General features: G+C 52.0%; 2 protein-coding genes across 9 annotated transcripts in view; one reads left to right on the forward strand and one right to left on the reverse strand.

Annotated features, from left to right (window-relative positions):
• Window positions 1-294: 294 nt before the first annotated feature.
• On the reverse strand, window positions 295-13,459 carry Mdc1 (mediator of DNA damage checkpoint 1). 8 transcript variants are annotated; one of them, XM_010643436.3, is made up of 16 exons: window positions 13,374-13,440; window positions 12,872-12,961; window positions 10,433-10,571; window positions 8,607-8,987; window positions 8,453-8,528; window positions 6,595-7,829; window positions 6,399-6,458; window positions 6,183-6,275; window positions 4,624-5,328; window positions 4,475-4,518; window positions 2,415-4,025; window positions 2,218-2,334; window positions 1,944-2,126; window positions 1,661-1,786; window positions 1,468-1,578; window positions 295-729 (listed from the first exon to the last, which is right to left on the reverse strand). In XM_010643436.3, the coding sequence occupies exons 2-16, from the start codon at window positions 12,899-12,901 to the stop codon at window positions 562-564; spliced, it is 5,079 nt and encodes a 1,692-aa protein (XP_010641738.1). In that variant the 5' UTR covers window positions 12,902-12,961; window positions 13,374-13,440; the 3' UTR covers window positions 295-561. The 8 variants fall into 8 exon arrangements, with proteins under 8 accessions (XP_010641738.1, XP_010641740.1, XP_010641737.1 ...); XM_010643438.3 differs by having other exon boundaries at window positions 12,872-12,958; window positions 13,374-13,394; XM_010643435.2 differs by lacking the exon at window positions 13,374-13,440 and adding an exon at window positions 13,264-13,363 and having other exon boundaries at window positions 12,872-12,958.
• A 2,277-nt stretch (window positions 13,460-15,736) lies between these two features.
• Window positions 15,737-16,777, forward strand: part of Tubb (tubulin beta class I) — a 3,954-nt gene continuing 2,913 nt past the window's right edge. The window contains exon 1 of the mRNA XM_010643444.3: window positions 15,737-15,979. Coding sequence (XP_010641746.1) covers window positions 15,923-15,979 — 57 coding nt within the window. The 5' untranslated portion in view covers window positions 15,737-15,922. The remainder of the gene's footprint in view (window positions 15,980-16,777) is intronic.

Raw genomic sequence — 16,777 nt, forward strand, 5'->3', positions numbered from 1 at the left:
TACCAGTGAGCTACACTGCCAGTCCAGGATTAGCTGATTTTATACTGGACATTTTGCTGTAACGGGGACTGAACCCAGGGCCTCTGTATTGAGCTATATATGTATATCCAAGTCTTTTTAAACTTTTTATATTGAGATTGGGCATGGTGGCACAAGCCTGTAATCCTAGCACTCAGGAAGCTGAGGCAGGTGGATCACTATGAGTTTGCGGCCAGCCTAAACTACATTAGAAAGATCCTGTCTCAAAAAATGAAGAAAAGAGAAAAACTTAAAAAAACTTTTTGAGACAGGATCTTGTTAAATCATTTAGGTGCTTGAACCTGCAGTCCTCTTGCCTCAACCTCCAGAATGCCAGCATTACAGGTGCACCACACACCTGGCAGTGATGGCCACTGTAGAATGTCTGTGGCTCTAACCCTTCCTGCCTTCCTCTTTTCCCAGAAAGCCTCGGACCCTGGCCTGTACCAGCACGGGTCACACTAGAGCACCAAGGTCTTCTAAAGCCCCAGCTCCCCTCTTCCAGCTGTGCTCGGGCAGGCAGGGAGATGTGCACTGGAGTGTTCAAGTGGATGGCAGTGCCCTCGCGGACAGGATGAAGGCCTCGGGCTTGGCTTCCTGCTTCAGCACTCCGGTGAGCAGGAACTCTGGAGAAAGCAGGGGCAGGCCAGCCCTGGATGCAGGGGAGCAGCGTGGGAAGTCCTGGGTGCAGGTGATCACCACTCTGCGAGGCTAGGGAGACAGCAAAAAGAGGAAGCCTGGGTGAGAAGGAGTCCCAGAAATAGACTTGGGGCCTAGTGATCAGTCTCACTCAGTACAGTGCGATGCCAACATGCACCTAACACATTGCACAGTGCCTGTGAATTATTCTTGCCAGAAAAGCTGAACGTACTCAAGCTCAAATTAGCTAGGTGTGGTGCACACCTGAAATCCCAGCACTCAGGAGGCTGAAGCAGGAGGATCTCTGCCAGTCTGAGGCCAGCCTGGGCTACACAGTGAATTCAAAACACCCTGAATTATATAGTGAGACCTTGTTTCAAAAAACAAAACTAAACAAACTGCAATTTATGGGAAGTCTTAGATTAGACAGAAGAATACGATAAATGATACAACAAGGAAGCAAATAGAGATGCCCAGATTGGAGAAAATTCTAAAGGATGACTGACCTAGTTTCTGCAGGCATTAAATGGCTTAAAAAAGGAAGAGTCAGTAGGGCTCTGCTCCACAATAAAGGAATTAGAAGACGTTCCAAATGCAGCAATGCATGGGCCTTATGGAAGTCCTGGGTTGTTTTTTTGAGACAGTTTCCCTAAGTAGCTCAGGCTGGCCTGAAACTCAGGCTTCTCCAGCCTCAGCCTCCAGGTGCTGGGGTTACAGGCTGGAGCCACCACACCCAGCAATATCGTTGTCTTTTGTCATTCCTGCCATCTCTTTAACTGCCCTTCCCCAAACTGCCTATGTCAGCCATACCTTGTAGGATCGGGGCATGCTGGGTAGGACGGTGCCTCCACAGCAGGTGATAATCTCTGCCATCTGCAGGGGCGGGGGCTGGACCCCAGCGGTCACGTGAATCTCATAGCCCTAAGGGAGATGAGACAGGAAAGGTGTGTACTGAGAGGGCCTGGCGCTGGGCCGGAGCAGGCAGGAGATGATGGGTTCTTACCTCCAGCAGTCTTTGCTCCCGAGCCCGAGTTAGGGCATCCTGAAGGCGAAAGCCGAAGTTCTTCTCCTGCTCGGGGTCCGTCACCACATACCGATCGGGGGGCAGGAAGTGGCCCGCCTTTTGGGACTGAGGAAGGTAGCAGTTAGCAGCAGGGCTCAGGCCACCCCACCTAGCACTCCCACAGCAAGCGTTTACAGAGAGCTCCCCACACACACCTCCTAGCAGCTTGGGTCTCCCTCACTGCACCCCTCTCCCTGCCCTGTGAGCCGTCTTCTCCACCTACCTGATGCAGCCACTCCAGGGAGAGGATGGGGATGCCCCTCCCCAGGGCACACAGGAACTTGACTGTCCGGCGGATGCGATCGGTGACCAGGTGGGAGGCCTCTGCCACTGAGCTGGCCAGACTGCCCCCCAGGCCCAGCACGGCCTGCTCCCCTCGGGCATCCAGCACTCCTGTGAAGAGGACCTGGAGGGGGTTGGCTTGTGCTGTCACACAACCCTGGCCACAGCACCTACCTTGCAGACCCCCTCCCTAGAGCCCTGAGCCCCTGTCCTACTCTGGGGGTTGCTGATGACTGAGTAGGTTTGTTCCTTCGGAGGCCACGTTTTGGAACTTCCCGGGGTGGCTCCGTCTGGTCTCTCTTCCTTTTGCCTGGTCCTGGAGTCACCACATCCTGGGAAGAAGAACAACACCTTGGCAGGAGTCTGAGCCCTGTGGCTCAGGCTCTCAGCTTGGGCCCAGCCCTCTTCTCACCTCTGCATTCCTGGGCCTCTCTGCAGTATCCTCTTCCTCTTCCTTGGGGAACACAGTCTTTGGGGAGCCCTCTCTTTGGGGCCACTTTAGAAGAGGGGGTAAATTCGTACTGGGGTAAGGCCTCTTGTGCCTTTGAGAGGCTGCAGGCCGTGGCTCTGGGGTGGACTCTGGGCTATCTGCCGCTTCTGTCTTTGGGACGAGGAGAACCTGAACAGGTGCCTCAGGGAGCTGGGGAAAGGAAGGCCCAGAAACGGTCCCAAGGGACGCAGCTGCTCTCGGCCTGCCCGCCCGCTGGTTCCCTGTGGATTGGTCTGCAGGTTCAGAGCAAGGCTGGTGGACACCGGGAGCTGTGAGGGAGCCATGCTTCCCAGCGGCCCGCTGTTTCCTACCGCAACTGGCTCGAGGGATGGGCTCATGGGCATAATCTGTGGTGACAGGAGGCTGGGGTTCTCGGGGGGCCCTGCCCTGAGCTATGGTCTCGGGGGTGACAGGCTGGTCTGTGGAGGTGGGAGGCTCCATGTCAGCGGCTGATGGTTCAAGAGTCTCAACAGAGGATTTACGTATCTGGCCCCGAGTGGCCCGAGGTGTGTGTTTGGGGGCGACAGGCTGGTCTGTGGAGGCAGAGAGCTGCAGCTTGGGGGCCGCTGCCTTAGCTACTTCGGGGGTTGTGACAGAGGACCTCCTCGTCCTGCCTCGAGTGGCCTGAGCAGCAGGCTCTGGGCTGACAGGCTGGTCTGTGGAGGGTGGCTGGAGCTCAGAGCTTGTGGGGAAGACCGGTTCAGGGCTCCTGACGGAGGACTTGCACGGTCTCCCTTGAGTGGCCTGAGGTGTGGCAGCCTGGTGTGTGGAGGTGGAGGGCTGGACCTTGGGGTCCGCTGGCTCAGCGGTCTTGGCAGAGGACCTAGTTGTCCTGCCCTGAGGTGTGGGTTTGGGGGTGACAGGCTGGCCTGTGGAGGTGGAGGGCTGGAGCTTGGGGGCCGCTGGTTCAGCTGCTTCAGGGGTCTTGGCACAGGGCCTATTCATCCTGCCGCGAGTGGCCCGAGCTGGGGGGCCTGGGGTGTCAGGCTGGCACGTGGAAGCGGAGAGCTGCAGCTCAGGGGCTGTGTGGTCAGCTGCTTCGGGCGCCTTGACAGAGGACCGACTCCTCCTGCCCCTCACGGCCCGAGGTGTGGGCTTGGGGAGGACAGGCTGGTCGGTGGGGGAGGTGGGCTGGAGTTCAGGGGCTGTGGGCTCAAAAGCTTCAGGGCTCTTGGCAGAGGACCTCCGTGTCCTGGCCTGACTGGCCCGAGATGTGGGCTCAGAGGGAGCAGGCTGCTGTGCAGGAGTGGGAAGGTGGGGCTGGGGCGTGTGGGCAGCAGAGGAAAGTGAAGCGGGTGCCGTTCTAGAGGAGGGCCGGCACCTGACACTGGGCTTTGGCGGGAAAGTCTCCAGCTCTGAGGACACGGCAGGCTCTGGAGCCTGCCGCCTCCCAGTGCGCCTGGCCCTAGGAATGGCTGGCTCAGAAGATGCACGGGGAGAAAGGGGGCGCTGAGAGGGAAAGGGGCCTGGGGGTGGGATGGAGGCTTCCGGCGTTGCAGCGGGCAGGCAAGCATCTGGAGACTCCAGGTCACCCTGAGGAGAAAGAAGCCAGTGAGAAGTAGCAAGAGGTCAAAACTGGACACTGTTTGGGCCCACATGAGGGACAGGATGCTGAGTGCACGGATTTCTTCGACCTCTCCTGTCAGACTGGGAACCCGGAAAAGGAAGCAGGCTTCTCTGCAGACCTCTCCCCCCATCCAGCATGGCGCTCTCCACACAGGGGGGCTACTAAGGAAGAGGAGGAAACACAAGGAAAGGGGCTTCCTTCCTGAGTCAGGCAGAGGGAGCTGCCACCTGGGACACAAATACAGAAAAAACAACAAAAACAACAAAAACAGAAAGCCATGGTGCCAAGGGCAAAGGGAAGAGGCAGCTAAGGAGCGGTGAAGGTAGAGAATGGAGGATGTGGGGCGAGGCAAGGACAGGGCTCTGAGGGGTGGAGGGCGAGCGTGGAGCGGAGAAGTCTCGAACACAGCTCTCACCCCAGAAGCGTGCTCAACAGGTGGTATCTTGCCATCCACGTGGCCTGGACAAAGAGAGACACAGGGGCACTGAGTTCCACGAAGTTGGGTGCTCAGGGATTATCCTGAGGGCTGCACATCACCCAGGGCTCCCCTCTACCCTCACTTACCTCTGGGCTGCCCGCTGGGGCTCCCTGGGGCTCCCCTCGCTCCACCTGACTGGCACTCCACCCCCACTCCCGGCTCTGGGCTTGCTCGGGCAGCCTGCTCTTCCGGGTCCCCGTGCCCTCGCTCCGTCTCTCCCGTCTCCAGGGCCACTGCCAACCCGGCCTCTGCTAGCCCACGCTCTGCTTCTGGCCCCGATTTCTCCACAACTCCCTCAAGTGCTTCTCTCGCAGGGGTCTCTCTCTGGACGTCTTCCTCTCCTGTCTCCTCTGATGCCTCCACTTCCCCTGTCGGGCTCGCCCTGCCCCTTTCAGGACTCACACTTTCTACCTTTCTGCCAGACTCTGGGCTCTGAGCAGCTCCAGCTAACACCTGCTTCTGCTCCCTGTCCTTTATCCTCCTAGTTAACTCTTCCTCCTCCAGCTCATCTGGGCTTTCTCCCGGTAGCCACTCCTGGATGTCCCTCTCTGGCGTCCCTCTCTCGGGGGTCACCCTCTCTGCTGTTTCTCCTGCTGTACCCCTATCTCTCTCCACAGTCTGCGTCGCTCTGCCCTTGGTCCCCAGTGGCTTCGTGTGCCCCGAGCTCCCAGGATGCTGGTGAGGTCTGCAGGCTTCCAGGAAGGTGGTCATGGGCTGGGCTGCGGAGGCCTCGGGCTCTCCCACACAGAAGGGCTGAGTAGCCAAGATTTCCCACGGCTCATCCAGTGCACCTGAGAGTCAGGGAGGGAGGGGCAGAGAAAGGGAGATTTTAAAAAGGTGATACGTTGGGCCGGGGATTTAGCTCAGTGGTTCCGCCACCTGCCTTGCAAGCGCAAGGACCCAAGTTAGATCCCCAGTACCCTCTCCCCAAAAAAGGCAATAAGTTGAGAAAAGATTAAGGTACTCTCGTGAATAATAAACCTAAAAGGGCTAATAAGGAAAGCTGGAGGGCCGGGGATGGATTTAGCTCAGTGGCACCCCTGAGTTCAATCCCTGGTATAAAAAAAAAAGGGTGGTAGTCATAACATTTAATGTTATAAGAGCATATTCTCATATGAAGTTTCCCCCAATAGTTTATTCTATTTTTATTTTAGGTACCGGGGATTGAACTCAGGACCTTGTGCTTGCAAGGCAGGTTCCACTGAGCTAAATCCCTAGCCCCCCGTAGTTTATTTTAAAAAGAAACCTAGCTAGGGCCAGGGATTTAGCTCAGAGGTTCTGCTGCCTGCCTTGCAAGTACAAGGATTGGAGCTAAATCCCCAGTACCAGAAAAAGAAAAGGAACCTAGCTGCATGTGGTGGCACACACTTGTAATCCCAGTGTTCTGGGAGGCTGAAGCAGGAAGATCCAATTTTAAGCTCAGCCTGGACGACTTCGCAATTTAGCAAGATCCTGTTTCAAGATCAGGAAAAGGACTGGGAGATAGCTCATTATGAAGACCCTGGGTTTGATCCTTAGTTCGGTACTGGGGAAAAAAGTGACCTAGACGGGTCTATCCATGGATCTGCCTTAATATGGGATTTTTTTCTAATGAGATGGAGAGAACAAGAAAGGGTGCAAATTTGGAGCACAGAGTTTCTCGCACCTGGGGCCTGAGTGCTGCAGTGGGAAGGGCCAGGCTCTGGGGAGAGCGCACAGGGGAAGGCCTGGGTAGGTTCATCCTCCAAACCCTGGACGGCTGCACAAGAAAAGCCAGCTGAGCTCAACTTCTCACACAACCCCAGGGCCCCGCCAGGCCTCTGATCCCCATCCTCCACCGCCCTTCCCACTGCACCAGGACCCAGCCACCCAGCGTCTTCACCTTCCAGGCTCTCATTCTCCACAAAGCATTGGGTAGCTTGAAGATCCAGATCTTCACAGTCTGCGGGGGTAGAGGACAGAACAGACCAAAAAACGCATGCCCTGAGTCCCTTAGTTCACCTCCACTGTGCTCTCCCCAGTCCTTACACCCACTGTTTACTCCAAGGGCCAAAGGAGAAAGAAAGGGTGCCACTTACCATCAGAGCTGTCTCTGGAGCCTCCGGTCCTGGCCAAATACGATTTCCTCTTCCTTCCTGCCGGCGTCTGTGCTCCTGCTCTCTGTGGCGGGGTGGGGTTTCCTGGGGTTCCTGTGTGCACCACCTGCTCCCCTTGTGTCACAGGAGCCCTGCTGGGGGCCCCCACTTCTGGAGATGTCTCATGAGCATCCCCTTTGGCCAGAGGCTTGCTTTGTCTCACAGCTGCCACTGCTGAGGCTGCGTCCTCCTCCACAGACACCTGACAGCTCTCCAGATGTGAAACGGCTGGCGCTGGTGGGACGTCCTCCTCTGCTTCTGTCTTGATGTGCACTGTGGCGGGAGAGGCTTGGCTTCTCTCTGGGTGGGTCCCATGGGAGCTCCTACCCACATCGCTGTCCCCATGGGGCAGTCGGCTTTCTCCAGAGTGCGCTGTAACAGGGCCCTCACCCTTCTCTGTGTAAGCACTAGGGACAGTTTCCCTCTTTCCCACTGGGAGCCTCTCTTCCTCCACATCGGTGTCGCTGTCTTTCCCCAAGGCGGTTTGGTTGTGTTCCAAAGAGACCACAAGCTGGGCTCTGGCCTTTTCTGCATCTGAGTCTCTCTTCCACCGAATAGCTCCACTCTCTTTCAGCCGTGCCAAGGTGAGCGCCGCGGAGACTTCTTCCTCATCGTCTGTGTCACTGTCAATCGCCATGGAAGTCTGGCTTCCTGCTGGCGGGGGTTTGTGCTCTTCCACACCCGCATCACTACCAGCTGGGCTCTCCTGCACAAGTGCTGCGCCGGGGGCTCCAGGGCCTGCTCTTCCAGCTACATGGAAGATCGGCCTCTTCTTCACGGGAACTGCAGCTGGGGTCACAGGGATGCCCTCTTCCACATCACTGTCACTGTCCATGAAGCCTGAAGGCTGTGCTTTCAGGTGGAGCCTGGCTGCCCCGCTGTCTTCGTCGACATCTGTGTCACTGTCCTCGTCTAGACAGTGGCTCCTTTTCAGAACCACCTTGTTCCGTGCATCTCTCCTGACTTCCATGTCTTTGTCCCTCTCTACTGCAGGTGGAGCCTTTATTGGCCGGGGGTCACGTGTGACTCTGTCACCGCCAGGCTGCTCTGCCTTCGTGGCACTGTTCCTCACCACTGAGAAGGGCTTCGCTGCTTCATTCTTGTCGGTGTCACTGTCCAAGTTGAAAGCCAAAGATGGCGCAGAGCCACCTGGAGCTGGAGAAGGTCCCTCATCATCGCTGCAAAGGGAACAGAAAGTCGATAGCACCTACTCCCTGAGAAGGAACAGTCCACTCAACCTGGAGCAACTGAGGGGCAGGCCCAGGGAGCATTTGTCTTTCCATCCCCCAGTTAGTTCTCCACTTGGTACATCAGAGGTGATTCCTAAAAATGCACCTGAGGGCAGGGTGTGGTGGTGCACATGTGGAACCCCAGCACTTGGGAAGCTGAGGCAGGAGGTTTGCCAGAAGTTGAGGCCACACTGAATTACAGAGCAACATTATAAAAATTGCATTATAAAAAATGCAACAGAGACTGGGTGTGATGGCACACCTGTAACTGTAGCACCCTGGGAGGTTAAGGCAAGAGAGGTACAATTTTGAGCCTAGCCAGGGCAACAAAAGGACCTTGTGTATGCCTCGCAAGTGTAAGGTCCCAAATTCAATCCCTGGTACCAAAAAAAAAAAGTGCTATGGATATAGCCCAGTTTAGTCCTTAGTACTAGGGAGGAAAACCCCAGCTCCGTGAATATGTGTTGCTCCCCAGCCCTACCTTTCAAGATAATCAATTCTGAGAGCTGACCTTCCAGGCCCTGGCTCTTCCTGCCTGCCCAGACTTAGGTGTCTGGCCTTTGGGTGCTCACCTTTCTGGAACTACTGTTGTCAAAGGGGAAGATGCGGTCCTTGAGTCTTTCTCCATACACCTTTCAGAAGAAAAATCTGGCAAGAACACAAAGGAGTAAATTGACAATGTCATACTCATTGTCTCTCACCTAACTACTCAACACACAGACGTACCTGCCTCCTCCTCCGAGTCCTCAGCCAACGGAGGCCTGGCAGCACGAGCAGCTCCCAGGACCCTGGGGGTCTCCTCTACAGTTAGAGGGCCCCGGGAGCCCACGGGCAGGGGCACATCCAGGCGACGATACTGACAGGGCAAGTCAGCGAAGAGGATCAGTTCGTGGTTTCTCAGAGGATGACTCACCCCTGGGCTCAGGACCCTAGGCGGCCTCAGGATCTGGGTACCATTGAGGCTCCCACAATCCTGAAGGACAGGTGCCTTGTTCCGTGCTGAGATTTCAATCACTGCATGTTGTTTGGAAATAGATGGAAAGGGCAGGGCCACTGAGCAATCAGGCATTCGGCCTACCACATTCTTCCCGAGGTACAGTGGGAAATCTAAAAATGAGAGCAGTTGATAGAGACCAAGGTCATTAAGACCCATAAGCATTATAACAATAAAAAGCCCTAAGGCATATAGGCATTGAAGAGTGCATGCTAATTCATAGGCAATACTCTATCCATCCACACCAGATTTTTTTTTTTTTTTTTTTTTGGAACCAGGGGTTGAATTTGGGACCTTGTGCTTGTGAAGCATGCAGCGGCACCACTGAGCTAAATCCCCAGTCCTAAAACCAAATATTTTTATTGTATTTTTTTTGTTTGTTTGTTTGTTTGTTTTGAGATAGGGTCTCACTATGTAGTTGACGCTGCCCTGGAACTCGCTGTATAGCCCAGGTTGGTCTCAAACTCACAGCGATCCTCCTGCCTCAGCCTCCCAAGTGCTGGGATTACAGGTGTGCGCCACCATGCCCGGCTTACCAGATTTTTTTTGTTTGTTCTGGTTTTTTGAGAGAGGGTCTCACTATATAGTTGAGACTGAGGTGGAACTCACTATGTAGCTCAGTATGGTCTCGAACTCACAGGTATCCTCCTGTCTCAGCCTCTGAGTGCTGGGATTATAGGCGTGCACCACCACAACCGGCCCAGATATTTTTAATTGTAATAAAATATATATAACACATCCTTTAAAAATTTTTTTTTGAGGACTTGCAAGCTCAAGGACCTGAGTTCAATCCCCGGTACAAAAAAAAAAAAAAAAAAAAAAAATTTTTTTTGGTGGTACTGGGGATTGAACCTAGGGCCTTCACATTGAGGTACAACTCTGGCTCTTTATTTTGAAACAGCATCTAGCTAAATCACTAAGTTGCTCATGCTAGAACTGAACATGTGATCCTCCTGCCTCAGTCTCCTAGTGTGCTAGGATTATGAGTGCACACTATCAATATCTGGCTTCATTTTAAATCCATTAAGGCTGGGCATGGTGGCGCACACCTGTAATCCCAGCACTCGGGAGGCTGAGGCAGGAGGATCACTGTGAGTTTGAGATCAGCGTGGGCTACATAGTGAGTTCTAGGTCAGTCTCAACTATACAGTGAGACCCTGTCTCAAAAAAAAAAATCCATTAAGTGTAAAGTTCAGTGACATTAAGAGTATTCTGGGGCCGGTGATTTAGCTCAGTGGTTCCACAGCCTGCCTTGCAAACACAAGGACCCACGTTCAATTCCCAGTACTGAAAAAAAACAAACAAAAAAGAGTACTCTGATGGACAACCATTGCCACAACCCACCTCCAGATCAGACTGGAGCTCTTTGTATTCTGCTACCATACTAAAAATCACTTCTAATAAGTTCACTCCCAGAACAATCAACTCTGTTGCTCCCACCCTGCCACCTTCTCCCTTCCCAGTAAAGCAATTTTCAGATATCCCTAAAACATGTCTTTTCTAATACTTTCCATGAAAAAGACCCACCTTAACCCTTCAGTACTTAACATGCCCTGACCTTTTTCTGGTCCATAGGCACCACCAAAGACACGCAGTTGGCCTATAGGTTCCAAGCTACACCCCAAGGAGTCACTGGATTGCTCTATCTCCTCTTCTTCCTCAACAGCCCAGTCAATAGTCTGGGTGTCTTCCATGGCCTGGGAAAGAAACACATCATCATCAGCATCATCATCACTGCACGATCACTGGTTTGCACACAGTGTCAGAAGACGGTACCTGGGGTAAACCTGAGGAAAGACAAAGTTGATGTTTCTCTTTCCATCAGTCATTCTGCTATTATGCTTCTGAAGCATTTAAATAAAATTTGGAGGCCAGGAGTGGATGTATACTCTTATAATCCTAGCACTCACTCAGAAGGCTGAGGCAGGAGGATCCCCACAAGTTAAAGCCATCTTGGACTACATAATAAGTTCAAGGATAGTCTGAACTACATAGTAAGACACTTGTTTCAAAAAATAAAAAATACGTCAGGTATGGTGGCACATGCCTGTAAACCTAGCACTCAGGAGGCTCAGGCAGGACTCTGGTGAGTTCCAGGCCACCCTGGGCTACATAGTGAGTTCAAGGCCAGCCTAAACTACATACTGAGATTCTGTCTCAGAAAAAAAAAATGGCTGGGTGTGGTGATGCATGCCTGTAATGCCAGTGCTCAGGAGGCTGAGGCAGAATTGCTCTGAGTTATGACCAGCCTAAACTACATAGTAAGACCGTCTCAAAAAAACCCAAAATTGGGCTGGGAATTTAGCTCAGTGGTGCCGCTGCCTGCCTCACAAGAGAAAGGTCCTGAGTTAGATCCCCAGTACAAAATAAAACCAAAAACCAAAAACCAAAACAAAAAAACAAAAAAACCAAAACAAAAACAAAAAACAAAATTAAATAAATACAATTAAAAAAATAAATGAATAGAATTTTGAAAGCCAGGCTTGGTGGCCCATTCCTGTAGTTGCATTTACTTGGGAGGCTGAGGCAGGAGGATCACATAAGCCCAGGAGTTTGGGTACAGCTTGGGAAACCATAAGACATTGTCTCAAAAGAATTCTTTCGTAGTGACAGAGCACTGGCCAAGCATGCACAAGGCCCTAGGTTTAATCCCCAGCACTACAACAATTAAATTAAAAAAAAAAAAAAAAAAAAAAAAAAAAAAAAACGTACAATATTTTCCATTCTAGTTCTTGTATGCTGATTTACAGCCTACTAAACTAACTTCACTACCCACTACTGGGTTACAACCCCCAGTTTGAAAAACAGCTTTTTCCTCTGGGCCTGGTGGGGCGTGCCAGTACTCTAGAGGCCAAGTTACGAGGATCACTGTGAGTTCAAGGGCAGCCTGAATTACATAGTAAGACACTGTCTCAAACAAAACAAAACAAATGCTGGGCATGGTGGTGCACACCTGCAATCCCAGTACTCAGGAGACTGAGCCAGGAGGGAGGGTCACCGTGAGTTCGAGGCCAGCCTGGGCTACATAGGGAGATCCTGTCTCAAAAGCAAACAAACAAAAACTCCAACAACAAAATAAAAAAAAAGCACCCCCCCCAATTCTGCTAACACATGCTAAGCATGTGTTGAGCACTATGTCGTGTCAGAACAGTAGCCATATGATTGGGCATTTAGGGAACCAGTGGTAAAATCACTAGGATATACACCAGGTAAGTAGATACAAAGTAGGGCTGGTAATGTACTCAGCAGCACAGTGCCTGTTTGGAAAGTAGATATACAATAATGTATGTGCTGCTATCTGAAAGGCCCATGATGCTTACATTTTACCAGATCACCTCAGTATAATCAGTCTAAAGCACAAAGCACCATATGACCACATATCGAAGCTCTAATGAGTTGAGGACTATTCTACTTTATATCGACCCCCGCCACACTAGTTCTGGGGATTGAACTCAGGGTATTTCGCATGGAGCTACAGGTCCCCAGCCCTTTTAAATCTTTGCGTTAAAATAAATAATTCAATAAAATTTGAGTTACAGTTTTGCTAAATTGCCCAGGCTGGGCTTGACTTTGCAATCCTCCTGCCTGTGCCTCCCAGAATGCTGGGATTACAGGTGTGTACCACTATGCTGACTCACTGAATCTTCTCAAGAATTCTGTGGGCTGGGGATTTAGTTCAGTGGCACTGCACCTGCCTTGCAAGCACAAGGTCCTGAGTTCAATCCCCCGTACTGCAAAAAATAAAAAAATAAAGTAAGCGTTATCACTCCACTTTTCCAAATAAACTCCAACAGAGATGGGTTAAGGGACTCGCCCAAGAGCACCCATTCTGTTAGGGCTTTCCAAGACCAAAGCATAAAATAAAGTCCAGACTCCTCAGGAAGAACCGCTCGGGTCTGAACCTTCTCTTTCATACCCTGCCTCCAGGACTGGACCAGTGGGACTGCGTCCGTCCCCTAGGGTCCGTCATATTCATTTTACAGTGGTTATAGCGCACCTGATACGGCTGGAGGTTTTCGGGATACATCCTGAACCAAATATAAAATGAATCCTGCCTTCATGGAGGGAGGTTACATCACGGAGCCTACTGATGAAAGAACAAATGAGAGCTGTAAACTCCCAACAGCACGGGCGGAATTTACCTAGAAAGATGCCACCCTGGAAGGAAACTACGGATCAGTAGACACTCCCAGAGAAAGTGTCACCTCGGCTCTTCTGTCGCGCCAACTCGGGGCGCCCACACCCTTGGCCTCAATTCGAAGGCCACCATCTTTGATTCCCACGTTCCAGCGTGTTCGCTCGAGGCCCGACATCTGTGTCCCCTCCCTCCACTGAGCCCCCGGCGCCTGGCAAGGACGTCTAATACTACCTAAAAAGCTAATTTCCAACCTAAATTTCCAGATACCACCGCCCAGTCGTATCCAAGGTTCACCCCTCCCGCCCTCAGGAGGAGTCAAGATGGTACCCGAGGAACTGTGGGCGAGGCCCCCAGAACTCACCTATTTGAGTCTCCGCGCGCGCGCCACCAGTAACGGTCGGAAACTGGGTGGTGCGAGTGCTAAACCCGGAAAGAAGCCGGCTCGTTGATTGGTTCCTGTCTCTGTCTTTCACAGCTTGCTGTGCGCTGATTGATGAAGCCCTAAGAGCGCAAGCACATTCGAAGCCCGGCCAGCCCCGCCTCCCTTTAGCTCAACGTCCAGGTTATTCGGGGAGACTGAGATCAGTTAACCGGAGCGTACTGTGATTGGCCCACTCCAAAGACAACCCGCCACCTCTTCACCGCCCAACGCCCACGTCCAGCGCAGATTTCCAAACCGAGACCAGAGAGTCTGGCGCCCTGGGCTGGCCACGGATAGAAGGGCTGTACCATAGATGTCGTGCAGTGCGTCTGTTGCGGCCAGAGCGTCCTTCCTCGATCGGCCCAGACATGGTGTTCGCTGACTCATGAGAAATGAAAACCGTTTGCGGGTTGCAGTCGTGGCTGGAGGCTGCAGTTTGGAAAATAGCCCGTAGGCGTGGCGCTTGAGGACTCCTTACTGCAGTGGAATTTCATGTCCCTTTGATTTGGCTTGTTTAGTAGGAGTCATGTCATTTTTCCCTGAGAATATCACCCTGACGGACATTTTGAGGTCATTTTCCTTAAATGGACGCTCCTAAAGAAAGTGTAGGCAAACAGAAAACTGATTTGCCAAAAGTTCTCACATTTTAAGAGACGAGGGAAGGGTGATAAAAATCCTTATTTTTAAATAAGACGAGAATGGTAAGAATGTAATGTGTATATAAGGAAGCTCTTTGCTGTTGTCTCAGCTATTTCCACAACAACTAAATAGGCTGAAATAGATCTTACAAACGAGATACTTGAAACTGAGAAGTTAAATGCCTAGATTCCTACAACTAATGTAGGGACAAATTGAAACAAATCATTTGACTGCTGAACTTTTTCTAATATGTGACTCCTTTCATTGTGAGCATGCCCCCTATAGTACAAAAGATTCTATTTTAAATGAATATAAGGGTCTTACAAATCTCGATGCTCCTTTATTTTGGGGGTTTGCAAATGTGTGCTCATCTGTGTATTAATTTAAGGTGAATTAACAAAGACCTTGATAACACATCTGTATTATATAGCAGGGCTGGGGATTTAGCTTAGTGGTGCTGCTCTTGCCTTGAAAGTGCAAGGTCCTGAGTTCGTACCCAGTACCAGGAAAAATAAAACAAAAACCCTCTAAGGACACATCTATGTTATAGCACTTACCACACTCCATTATTTATCCTCTTCTCAACAAAGTGCAGTAATCTAGAAGCCAGAGAGCTAGCTAGTTTTTGATCATTTTGTATTCCTGGTTACTGCTTTGGTGGCTATTTAGTATCTTTGAGATGCGTGAACTCCTGGGGAAGGAGATGGGCTTTACCATCCAATCCCCCACCCCCGCCTCTGTCCATCCTGAGACTGTACATTGGGCACACGTGGTCAGTGAAAATCAGCTAACTGAAAAGCAACTGACCTCATTAGAGTGTCTGAAAGAGGTAGATTGAAAAAGCACTGATATTCTATCAGGCATCTCACTTCCATCGTTTCCTTTTGAGGAGATGAACAAGTGGTCTTCACATTCTGCCCCAAGGCCTAGATTCCCTAAATGCACGGAGACGTCCAGCTTCACAAAATCTAGATGTTAGATGCTCTAAAATATTCAACTCATTCTTTGAACAGACCCTGCGAAAGTCGCTATTCCGAAAACTCCTCGCTGCAATTTTGTTTCTCTTTTGAAACAGAGTAACTTGAAAACCACAAAGGAAACTGGAGGACAATCCCTTCCTTCTTCCTGAGGTATCTAGGGGATCCGCTCTTTACTGGAGTTTTTTCCGTGGGTCACCAAAGGACCAGAACTCTGTACCAGAGCAGAGAACCACACTTTCGCTGAACTAAACTGTACCGTCCTCCCGAGAGCTAACGCAGCGGGGAGCTTTCAGGGCGTGCCGACCCCACCTTCCAATTCCTGCATCCCCCCCAAACTATTTTGTTTTTGAAAATTAGAAAAAAGAAAAACTTCCACATAGAGGATAACAATTTTCTCCATGGTCATTTTTTATTAAAAAATAAGAAAACGACAAAAAAGAAAAAAAACCCAGTACCCACCCCACCCATTTCTAAGTTCATTTTACAGCGTGGACAACAATAGAGGACTACAACTCCCAGAGAGGACTGCGCTCATCCGCTGCACAGTGACCAATGGACGCCTGGTACATGTCCAGCACTGACCAATCAAAGCTGGGCTCTAGGAGGCTTTGTCTGCAGACCCGGGCGCGGGCACTTATCTCCCGCCTCCCAGCCCCGCGCACGCGCGCCCCGCCCCGCCCGCCTTCCCTCCTGCGCCCTCCCCTCTTCTCTGCCTCTCAGAATCTTCCTGCCGTCGCGTTCGGATCTCGCTGCTCCAGCCTCCGGGGCACGTTCCATCCTTCCAGCCCGCGACCAGCAAAGGAAAAAAAGCTTACATATTTTCTTGCCCCGCACATTCCCGGAGGCGAGCAAAACTAGTTAATTTTAACCATGAGGGAAATCGTGCACATCCAGGCCGGTCAATGTGGCAACCAGATCGGTGCTAAGGTAAGTCAAAAGCCTCTTTTTCATTTATATTTCTTCTTAGAATGAGGAATCCAGGCTAAAAGAGGAAGAATAATTGTGGGGCGTTTGCACTCCATCAAGCTTCGCTCTCCACCCCCCCAAAGTTTTTCACATGTGAACATAATAACCATTTGTAGCTTGCACTTGGTCTCGAACAACGGGAAATTATTTTTCTCGGCAGCGCATTTTGGGGAAGCTATACAAGGACTTGCAGGGTTCAGGGCACGGGGAGGTCGAGGATCTGTGAGATCTTGCCCAAAGGGCGGTCTTCCTAACGGCCCGCGGGCGGGAAGGAGCTGCCCGGACAAAGCGAGCGAGGCCCCATGTGCCCCTGGTCCCGCGCCTGGCCGGGCTTCGGGGCCACAGCGGAGGGGGAGGGGGCGAGACCGGGCTCCGCTGCAGAGCTGGGGCGCGGGCGCCACACGCGCACAAAGGATCGGGAGCCCCGCGCGGCTTGGGTCCCCAGGGGTGTTCCCGCAGCCTTTTGTGGCGCGAAGGATAAGAGGTAGGGGCTGCCTGACTTTTCGTTGCCCTTAAGACCGTTCTAGAGTGAGGATAGGAGAAAAGGCCAGAGTGGGGTGAGCTCTTCTTTGGCGGGCCCCTCCCCCTCGCTGTGGGCGAAAGCAAGCCGGGGAAGCCCAGGAAGGGAACGAATTCCAAGGCCTCGGGGAGTTTTTTCTTTTTTGCGCGCGGTTACAGTGTGGCGGAGAGGAAGTGCGGCCGCTGTGTTGTAGCAGCAGGGCGGGCCCGGGGGCGGGGCCGGCGGTCTGGCGCGCGCGG

Source organism: Fukomys damarensis, unplaced genomic scaffold (assembly GCF_012274545.1).
Source record: "Fukomys damarensis isolate Sample0158 unplaced genomic scaffold, DMR_v1.0_HiC HiC_scaffold_20, whole genome shotgun sequence".
Classification (NCBI taxonomy): Eukaryota; Metazoa; Chordata; class Mammalia; order Rodentia; family Bathyergidae; genus Fukomys; species Fukomys damarensis.

Coding starts and splice junctions, on each gene's coding strand:
- Mdc1 (XM_010643436.3), bottom strand. CDS start 12,901: ATGTATCCCGAAAACCTCCAGCCGTATCAG. Junction 6,276..6,398: donor GGAGAATGAGAGCCTGGAAG/GTGAAGACGCTG, acceptor TTTCTTGTGCAG/CCGTCCAGGGTTTGGAGGAT. Junction 4,519..4,623: donor CCCCAGCGGGCAGCCCAGAG/GTAAGTGAGGGT, acceptor CTCTTTGTCCAG/GCCACGTGGATGGCAAGATA.